Here is a 10,739-nt window from a genome sequence, read left to right as displayed (position 1 = left end):
TTCTTAGTTAATTATTACTTCACAACAATAAAAGTTGATGAAAGCAATATTATGTATAACTGTTTGAAGAAAGGGAAAGGGGAGGCATTTCTGATCAATTTATACAGGGGATTTTCTAAAGTATTTACTGTAACTGTCTAAGCACCTTGCCAGCATGCAAATAATTAGCCACACCAATTTTATTTTGTTTGCCTTATCTTCCTTATCTGATGTGAAACTAGCTGAGCCATAAAAACTCTGGCTAGTATTGCCCATATCTCTCAAACAAAAGCAGTTCCTATGTGATGCTTATTTTTCTTCCTTTTGGATAATATCTCCCTCTGGTGAGGGGATGGCTCCTGACTTCCAGCATCCCCCAGAGCCTCAACGGGTGACTCACCTGCCGCAGTGGTGCCTCCCTGTCACAGCAGCACCGTGCACTGCCGGCTGCTGTATGCGCTGCTGCGGTCCAATATTGGCACGTAAGTTTTTGCTATGATGCAGTAGCTGATGCCAGGTCTCAAATCTTCTATTGTAATAACCCTGTCTGCTCCTTCATACACCAAGGTGCTGTGTTTCTTCAAACAGATGGAGGAAAAACAGCCGGTCAAGATCATTGCCCTCGCAAGCGCATCTATGGCTACAGTTTAGTAAGGCCTGAGGATACAGAGCAGCTCACGGAGTTGCATGAAGTCAACATTAATAATGTTGTCTTTTGTAAAAAATACCCCAAATAATCCTCCTCCTGTCCCTTCTGTTTAATTAGGCCTACAAGGATAAAATACTCTCTTGCTGGGAAAGGATAAAGAAGGGAGAAATTACAACTCCATTCAATCAAATTCAGTTCCTGAAAAATAAGCCTAGTTCTTTTCAAATATTTGCACAGTCATTGATGCCCTCACCATCCTGGAAGACTATTTCAACTGTAAAGCAGAAGGATATGCCCCCCACGGTCCTGGGTCCAGATTTTCAAGGGTGAAGGGCTTGTATTTGAATATTCACTTACTTCATCTAGCAAATTGTTAATTATGAAGACTTGATACAGCAGATCATAATAATTTGTCATTGGTATGTTGCTGCCTCTCTTCCTTTTATATGGAGAACGTGGAGCCTGGAGCTTTAGTGTTATGGATTTGTTTCTGTGAACCACATTTACTGATGGAGGTCCTATCATAGCTAAAGAAATAAGCAAAGTTATGAACATGATTATAATTGTTGAAAAACATTTCACAGACCACAATTTAAATCAATTTAGCCATTTAGCCATGTTACCAACTGGTCCTGGTGCTGTATTTAAAGTTGAAGTGCCACTTTGTAAATTCTTACTTTGCAGCGGTTATTGCTCCGGACATTTGGGGGCTGACGTTTCCTATGTTTGCATTTTTAACTTGGAGCCAACCTTTCTGAACTCTGTCAGAGCTCCATGGTGCTGACTGCAGGTTACTCAAGTAAAATGCTTTGTATTCTTTGCCCCCTTTTTTTTTTTGGTCATGTTTATCTGTGTGCTTGGACTGTATAAAACAGGCACTTGAACTGTTTTGGTTATGTGAAGGGCAACAACTTCAATTGTTGCTTTCAAGGGTTTTGCAACCTGCTTGGTTAAGAGTAGCAGAGGGTTGAAACTAGTGCCTGCGCAGGTGTGTGCAGCCCCCAAAGATGCCGGAAGATACCTCATGCCCCTTGCAGCTCTCCAGGAGGAGCATGCGGCCCAGGGCAGGATGGTCTGTTGCTATTGCAAGATACCACTTCTTGTCAAAGCTTAAGGTTTTGTCTGTACGGAGCACTTGAGTTTGTCTGCAGTTCAGGGCTTTGAAATGAGTGGAACTGACTCATACAATACTTATTATATATTGGCTAGTGAGGGAGAACTAGTTAATACACAGGAAGCTTTGTGGTAGGCACACCTGTACTATTCAGTATTTTGACAGTCCTCCAATTTATCCTGCACTATTAAAATGACTGTGCTTGCTGAAGCTTTGCACATGGCCGTTCTGTTATACTAAGGTCAGGAAAATACATAAACGTTAGAAGATTGTTGGTTACGCAGCTCTCTGCTTTCTTCTCCTTTTTTCCACCCAAGAAGAGCTTCCACCCAAGCTTCCTTCTTTACTACCTTGTGGCCAATCCTTCCAGTAGCTCTGAAAACTGCTGAAAATATCCTGTGTATTTCCATGCATTGAGGAGGAGGTGAGTTAAGGGCATCAGGCATTTCAGATCTCCTAATTACAGATAAGCAACTGCTTTACTCTAGTTGGTTGGTACTCAAAATGGGAAAAATTATTTTATCATAACACTTCACCTGAGAACTATTAATTCATGACTTCTTTACATAAAGTTTTATTCCTGAAAAAAAGATTGTTTGTGACTGCAAATCATGAGCAAAAATGATATACTCCATGCTACAGAAAAGCTAGTTATTTCCTCAAACAGCCCGTATGTTTGTACTTACTTTCTCGCCATGGTGTGAATCTGCAGCTGAGATTCCAGTCGGAATAGACTCCAGCTGAAGCAGCTTTTACTCTGCCATAATAAGGCTCTTGGATGTTCGAAGTCTCTTTCGTTAGGTCACAAAAATGATTTTGAATCCCCCAGCAGTCTCCTTTGTTCTGCCACGTGCTCTGCCCATACCTGGGGAGAAAGAGGAGGAAAGGTATAAGCTTTAGACACCTCCAGCTGAGTCTGTACAGATTTTTAATGGTTGATCTTAATTCAGCTGTAGCATCCACAGTTCTGCCGTGGAAAGTAACTCTCCTTCAATTTGTTGATATGGAGGACTGATTTCAGGGCTCTTTGGGAGCCGCTTTTGCCACTCAGGAGAGGTGGGTGAGCTTTGGCTTACCAGACGTATTCAACACCAGACAGAGTGACCATTTCAGTCAGTCAGTTCCTCCGAGGCAAACGTGGTTGCAGGTGTTTATAGCCAGAGAAGCTGATGCAAGTGTGCAAAGACAGGAGTTTTGAGAGGTTTTTATTGATCTCTGAGAGTTGACCCCTAGCAGGTCTTGGGTTTGTCACTAGGGCCCCCTGAGTCACTTGGTGCTGTAGGGAATGGGCCCCACTGACATGCTTTAAATCTCGTGTGGTGGCAGCAGCTGATTGAGTTAGCCCTGCTTCAAGCAGGGCTTTAGTCCAGCCGACCTCCAGAGGTCCCCTCCAAGCTAGATTTTCCTGTTCTACTGTGCCCTGAAGGCGCACTGCACAGTGCTAGAGATGTTTGTTATCAGCCTTCTTCAGGCTCTCAGGCTGCATCTTACGGGCTATTGATAAGTGAATGATTGAGCGCTGTGAGCAGAGCAAAACAAGGGTATTCCCTTGGCAAGGAGACCCAAGGAGGAGCCTTTGTCAGCTGAGAAATCCCTTTGACTTACAAAGCAGAGGCAGACCAGGGCTACGTGGGAGGCTGGAGTTCCCCTGGGTACTTACACTTTATACTGCACAAAGTAGACAGTGTCTCGTGTCTCGCTGGCTCTCCCGGGCAGCCAGCGCAAAGTGTTGTTGAAGTTTAATGAATGAAACGTGACTTTCTGCGGTTTAATCAACTCTTGCAGGTCTTGACTTTCCAAAACCAGCATCGCTGTAAACAATAAGGAATAAGAGTGCAGTGTGTTCATCAGAGACTCTTCCACATTCAAATAGCTGGGTATTGCTACAGCTCATTTGGTTTCAGATTAGCAGACTGCAGGGAAATTAGATCTTCTGCATCTCTTGTTTGAAACTTTCTAAGTTGCAGTGACCAGAGCTGGCAGTTAACAAACACATTGAGTAGTATGAAAAGGACATTTTTATGGGTTTTTTTTAATTATTTTTTCCTCAGTGATGCTGTGAAAGATGGCTTACAGATGTCTCCAGAAACAAACACTTCAGATCAATTCACAGAGCCTGCAGGTAGCAGCTACATCAGAAGTTTAAGTGCCCTTTCTTCCACATAGTTTAGCTTTAACTTGCAGGGTTTATAGCTATATTTCATGGGAGAGTTCTCATGCCTTCAAGATCCTTGTCATGAGGACAGTTACCATAGTTGTGTTTATTGACTCTTGTCTAATACAAAATAACCTGAGTTCCACTGCTTTTCCCACCAATACTGCTTGAAAAAGCTGCTGGACAGTTTTCAAGCTAATCTGTTTTCCAACTGAGGTGGTTACAGAGGAGAGAATCCATTAACATCCTCTCTGAAATAAGGAGGTCCTGAAAGTATTAGGATTTAGTGACCTAGAGGACTCTATATAGCTGCAGCTTTATCCCTGGCAGTATCACAGAATCAGGTAAGCCTTGTGCTAGCTGAGCTAAAAGACTGGTAATACAGCTACAAACAAATTTAATGGGCAACACGTTCTTTTTAATGTCTGTTCAGAAACTTGAAAGACAACAAAATGGACCAACTTAGAAAGGAAAGGGCTTTTGAAACCCATCAAAATATACTGAGATTTCTTGAATCACTTGTTCAGATTCATTAACAGACCAAGCACCCCCTTCCCCACATCAGAGAAAAATTAAAAGCCTTTACTTACTAGTTGTCTCCTCCTGAAGCAGGTGCATCAATAAGCAGAGGGAGGAGAGCGTGATCCACCTCATCTTCAGAAAGTAGCTCCATGACTGAAGAGCATCTCTCTTCCTCTTGGGCATATCTTATGAGGAAGTAATTGTTTAAACATGCCAGAGTTCCCCTTCTTTTTAGAGATTTCCAAAATCCCCTGTTGGCTTTAGTTTATTTTAACTTAGCCAAAAAAACATTTGAGTTGCTCTAAAGTAAACATAAGCGATTGTTTGTACTTGGCAACTGTGGTCACTCTCAGGTTTGGAATTAATTATGAAGCAAACCAACATGAAAAAGATCCTTTTCTAGGGACTAATTCCAAAGGATCTGTGCCTGGCAATATAGCATGGCCCCATAAATTTGTGAAGTCTATCTCCTTTGGGGTTTGCTTGCTATGCTAAGTGCTTTTTTCTTTGAGCTTACTGGTCACTCAGAGCTGAAGAATATAAAGAATCTCGCTGTAATAATGTAAAACACCTACCTCTGGGATGCCATCTGCTTTGGAGGCCTGGCTTTGGGTGCAAAACAGAGAGTGACATTTTTAGGGGTGTTCATGGCAGGGTGTCACCCGGGATGGGGAATGGAGGTGAGATTCTTGGGCATGCTGAGGGAGCACATCCGCCCTCGTGCCCCAAGAGATGCGGGAGCCGTGGTGCCGGGGGCCGCAGTGGGGCGCTGACCTGGGGAGGTGAGCCCAGCCCATGGGACCAAAGTGCTGCTCCGCGTTGGACTTTCTGACTGCCAGGAGTCATATGCTCTGGCCACTGGGGGTGTGCCGCAGGGCTGTAAAAACAAACCTGGTAATCTGCTGTTACTGTCCTTGGTGTGGGGCGGTGCAGCTGAGCTGTGTGCACCTGCCCGTGCTGGACCCCCGGGCTAGCGGGTGCCCCAGCTCAGCAGCCAAAGCCATCTACACCAGGCGAGAGTCAAGCTGCGGCTGCAAACACTGCTCTTGCATGTGGCCGCCTGCCTGAAGGCGTGCAGATGCCACTCACGCCTCTGCTAGGTAAAAAACTCAGCCAAGCCTGGTGGTGGTGGTGAGCACTTCACCGGCAGCGGCGGCTGGGAGCTGCCGTCCTGGGCTTCCCTGACTCCCATCCCTTGCTGCGAGCGCCTGCATGCGGCTCGGCACTCGCACACCACTGTATCGATCAAAATTCAGGCCACGCTCTCCTTTCGAAAGCTCGTCTCCACAAACATCCCAAATTCTGTGTGATGCAGCGTGGTGCTATTTAATGGAGCCCACCAATGTGAAAGCTACCTGTTTGTAGGAATAGAAACAGGAATTTGCCCAACAATCATCTTTGCCTTGGGAAAAGGTGGAAGTAAAACACTCACCAGAGCAAAAAAAAGTGCAAGTTCCAGCTGAAATTGATGTATTTTTTTTAATTAAAATCACTCAGTTATACTAGGCAAATGGGACAAAATCTAATCAAGGAGCGGGGCTTATATATGCCTCAGTCGGATTTATTCGGCACAGGGTTTCGGTTTAGCTAATCTAGTATACTTCATTATTCAAGGACAGAATTTGCACTAGACACATTAAAACTACAGACGTGTAACTTTGACAATTAGCTAGTTAAGCCAGTACAGGGGATTACAGAACTGAGAAGAAATGCACAGAAGAAGAAAAACATTAATCAAGGTACAAGGTAGAAAGACATCTCTACCATTAGTGTCTGGGAATTTTTTATGTATTCATTTCCCAAACGCATTTTTCAAAACCCAATGACCTTTAAGCAGTTCCCCACACCAAATATAATTAGTATTTCATCATGTTATATGAGCTCAAGTGCGGGAATAAGGAACTTTTACAAACCAATCACCAGACTGAAATGTCACCAAAGTTAGTCATACTTGCCATAGGCTGTGTATTTACTTACTGCAATTGCAGCCACACACCTTGCTGTGTTCTGCACGCCAGGGAAGTGCTGGGCTCCGGGCTGTGGAGCTTTGCCAGCATTGCTCTTGACAGCAGCTCCTACCATCCCCGCAAAAGGATCTGAAAAGTAGAACTTAGGGGAGAGGAGGGCCACAGAGCTGAAGCTCAGACTGCCTGTAGCCTTCAGAAGCATTTCTTTCCCAACCTAAATAGAGTGCTGGGCTTTGTGGTGAAATTGGGAAAGAAATGCCAACCGGTTTGAAAAGTCTGGGTTTCCTGGGCACCGCACTCTGATCGCGCTTTATCTGGAAAACAGTGTGGCAGTCTAGAATAGTTTGAAACTCTTTGCATAACTTTGAAATTACTGAAATACCTGCTAGTCCCACATTTTCTTACTCTCTCATGTTTCCTGAGTGCATTGCGCTTGGAGTGATAAAAATAGCTATATTCAAACAAGTACCAGCTGTATGCACACATGCACATACATATGTATACATAAACATACACGTCATACGTCTTGAATTTAATAAACTATATGTATGGCAAATTTTGTGAAAAATTCAAGATGAGCCTAATGTATAGGCTAGTATGTTCTGAAGTACTGTGTATTTTAAATGAGAACTTTTAAAAAACAATAAAAAAGATCCAAATCAAAAATGTGAAATAATAACCGAAACAGCAGAACAGATGGTTCCACAGATCCAACAGAAAGAGTGGTCCCTTCTCACGTCCTGCAGGAGCACATGCAGAGCATTGGACATGAGCAAATTTTCCCTTTCCTGGAATAAAAACATATCTAAATGCTGAGTAAATAGAGTTCATTCTCTTGAGATTTGGCTATTGCTACACAGAAGTAAAGTCACATACATTCATGCTGGAAGCTGCCTGACTCATTCAATTCGATAGCACCCTCTGTTCTTTCTGTCCTGGAGAAAATTGTTTCCCATCCATAAGAGCAGGAAGGCGAACCCCGAGACTGCTACCAGCGCACCACCTGTGGCTCTCCAGGATGTGGTTCTCTGATATTTGGTGTGGGCTTGGGTGTGGGAAGACGAGGGAAGAGAGGAAACTCCCGAAATGTGCTTCATAGAGCCTACTTCTAGTAACTGGCAGAGGCCAGACGAATCTTTCCCCACGCTTGGTATTTTATACTGGGATGAATGGACAATAAAAAAATGAGCAGTTCTGATTATTCTGGCCCCAAAGAATATTCCCAGTTATAGCAGCAGTTTTCAGTCTTTTATCCTTCTAAGCAACCAGCAGAGATTCCTAAAAAATTTGCATTGGACAAGGGCTCTGGAGGGCACCTAGTCCAACCTAATGCTCCAAGCAGGGCTAACTGCAGTCTTAGCCAACTCTTAACCACTTTAATTGCAAAGAGACATTTTTTTTCCCACTTACATCTAATTGGGATTCCCCTGCTGTAGCTTGACTCTTGCTTTCTGAGATAAGGCTGTCTCAGGCTTTCCTCTGCTTCCTCCACCCCCTCGTCTTACGTAGCTGACCACTGCAAGTAGCTCCCCTGCCACCACCCAGGGCACCTCCTCTCCCGGCTGAACAAATCCAGCTCCCTCAGCCTCTTCCAGCACAGCAGGTATGCCAGCCCTTTGCCATCTTAGTGGTGACTATGACAATAAATCACTACTTAAAAAAATATCAAGCAATGGGAACTGTTGCTTTTTTTTTTTTTTTTTTTTTTTTTTTTTTTTTGCCGTTCGGTGAAGAGACATTGCACTGCAGAGAGTTATTGCAGAGAAGCTGCTAAGGAAGCGAGACTTACTTTCACTGTTCAGTGTTGCTGTTCACAACTTCCTGCCCACAGGTGTGAACAGCTCCGTGTTAAAAGGCTTGGATCAACATTTTACAAATTATCATTAGAAATTCCAAATGCTGTAACTGCACCTTGGTAGTGAGAAGCTTGAATGAAACCAAAGAAAGTGTTGCTGAAGATTTACTGGGTAGCACGTAATTATTTCATATACAATAGTTATTTAACCAAGTGTGAAACGCGGATTGCCCCATGACACTGGTAAACAACCCTAGCGCTCATTAGGAACTGTAGGTAAGACCAAATATAAAAATTGCTCAAAGCGTTTTATTTAAATGATGAGTTTCTTTAAAACTGTTACTCTGTTCTCATTTGCAAATCTCCACGATTTTTCCACTGCTAAGAATTGGTAAAGTTAATTTAATCCTACTCAGCAAAGACTTGTTTTCCGTTATGTTTTGGATCCCTTACTGAATCACCTGCTGTTTAAAACCCACCAGTTGAAAGGCATGTAGAATTAATATCCCAGTGCTTTCTGTTTTGGCTTAACTGATTTTAATAGCATAGGAAAGATACTGGCTGCCCATTTGGCCAGTAAAAAAAAACCACAGATAAGCCCAGCACGAATGCTGCTCGTGTTTCCTTGGTCGGCCACTACGGTAAAGAAAGGCAGGCTCAACGCCTGGCGGGACGGGCGCTCGTTCTGCTTGGTACACTGGCGCTAGCAGCAGCTGAGGCAACGCCTGAAATATTGCCAGCGTGGGGAGGATGTGACCCACGGACTCGTTATCTGTAGGCTGTTTGTGGGACGATATGTTACCGATCACCGTAGCCACGTCCAGACCACAGACCACGCTGGTCTGACTCACCGCACACCACACGAAACGAGACTGATGGGAGGGCTGGAGACACCTTGTGCAAGAAGAGACAGAACAAACTCGGACGGCTGCTTCCACGCCTTGGGCTAAAGAAGGTTGGCTACTTCGGCTATACAGCCTGGGAAGATCAGGATTTCCTGGCCAAGCCAGCTGTGGAGGGAGGACGCTAAGCGAACAGCTCTACGGCTGAGCCGTGTCCCTGGCGGAAGGACCTGAGGCTTCCATTACACCCACCCTCCTGGGCAGAGGCTGCGTTAGGGGTTGGCTCAGGCGGTGGCCAGCCCGTCCTGCCCCCAAACAGCAGGAAGGCTGAGGAAGAGCCCACGTCGCTGACTGCACGCTCTCGTCACCACTCTGGTGGAAATCCAGCTTTCAGAGAGAACCTGCCCTAAGAGAGCCGCGGTCTGTTGGCTCCCTCGTAAACTGATCTAATTAGTAACTTCTCGCAACGAGGGAGCGGCTTAATTTTGAAGTCTGAGCGCATCAACTTCAACTTCCAGTCAGTAGGTCTTGATACATCCTCACAGGAAGTCTCTTCCCCCCCCCGCCACCCTGCTTTGTTGCGTACACATAAAAATCCAGCAAGCATTCAGTCATGTTTGTAAGCATCACACCTTCCAGCCTTTACCTTTCAAATTCTCACTAGTATTTCCACGTCCTCTGAGCAATGCAAACTCGAGAATTAAACTCTTATTGCTAACATTAATTTTACCATAGCTGTCATCCAATTGCTATTGATTTAAATGTATTTTAATTTTACTATTTTTTTAAAAAATCATGTCATACAGATACTAGGTTGACGCAATCTTCTAGCATTGCTTGGGAACCAGCCAGCTAGCTTCTCAGGATATCATCTTCCGTTCTCAGCATAACTTTCTCACAGCTCTCAGAGATTGCATTGGACTGTGCTGAGACCATTTAACCAGAAAAATGAAGGTTACCCTGTAATACTTACTTATTTGCCAAAATTTTTTATTCTATTTTCTTCTCACGGGAAATAAAATTTGGCAGATTCTAAATAAAGTTGCTAGTTTTGCCGCACAGCCTGGAAGTGATTGATATAGTGAAAGTCATTCTCAGTAATTAATCACTCAAGTTGTTCCAAGTTGGATTCAAATAGGCTTTAGGTGGGAGAAGATAGTATACTAGCCTGATAAAAAGCCAGGTTTCGCCAGTCTTCCCAAGACAGTGAACAGAGGGAAAAAAAAAAAAAAAAAACCTTAGACCTTGGGCAAGAACAAGCAGGGGGGATACAGACTGCCTGTAGAGGTGAATGCACATGGCAGCGAGGGAGCTTGCTCTGCAGAGCTACGGCCTGCGGCTCAGGTCATCCCCTGGAGCTGCCCCGCTCCCCAGCGAGCAGTCCTAGCGGTGCTCTCCGCCTCTCTCCCTCTCTCCAGGTGCTGGCACCTCCTTGCAGCCACTCAGGCAAGCTTTTGCAACCCATCCTTACTTGGGAAAGTACCTCACGTTTACTCGTTTGCTGCAGGTCACAAATACAGCTGCTGCCTCAACTCTATCAAACCTGGCAGCAGAAAGGAAATAACCGCATTATGTACAGCCCCCAACTTTTGGGATGGGACTTTGCATTCCCTTCCACCCTTCCCACAACTAAATGAGTTGCTATATTTGTGGAAAGATATTTTTGAATGGATAGGGTTTTTCTAAGTAACTTTACTGAATCTCCTCAAGAGATGT

At 44.4% G+C, this 10,739-nt stretch overlaps 1 protein-coding gene across 1 annotated transcript; it reads right to left on the bottom strand.

Annotated features, from left to right (window-relative positions):
• Positions 1 to 401: 401 nt before the first annotated feature.
• On the bottom strand, positions 402 to 6,501 carry IL22RA2 (interleukin 22 receptor subunit alpha 2). Its single transcript, XM_062573059.1, is given in 7 exon segments — positions 402 to 557; positions 986 to 1,155; positions 2,429 to 2,607; positions 3,403 to 3,553; positions 4,488 to 4,562; positions 4,565 to 4,604; positions 6,397 to 6,501. Coding segments are annotated over 7 exon segments (876 nt in total).
• Between the last annotated feature and the right edge of the window lie 4,238 nt (positions 6,502 to 10,739).

This window comes from Rhea pennata, chromosome 3, assembly GCF_028389875.1.
Source record: "Rhea pennata isolate bPtePen1 chromosome 3, bPtePen1.pri, whole genome shotgun sequence".
NCBI classification, from domain to species: Eukaryota; Metazoa; Chordata; class Aves; order Rheiformes; family Rheidae; genus Rhea; species Rhea pennata.
This window is presented reverse-complemented; position numbering and strand designations above follow the sequence as displayed.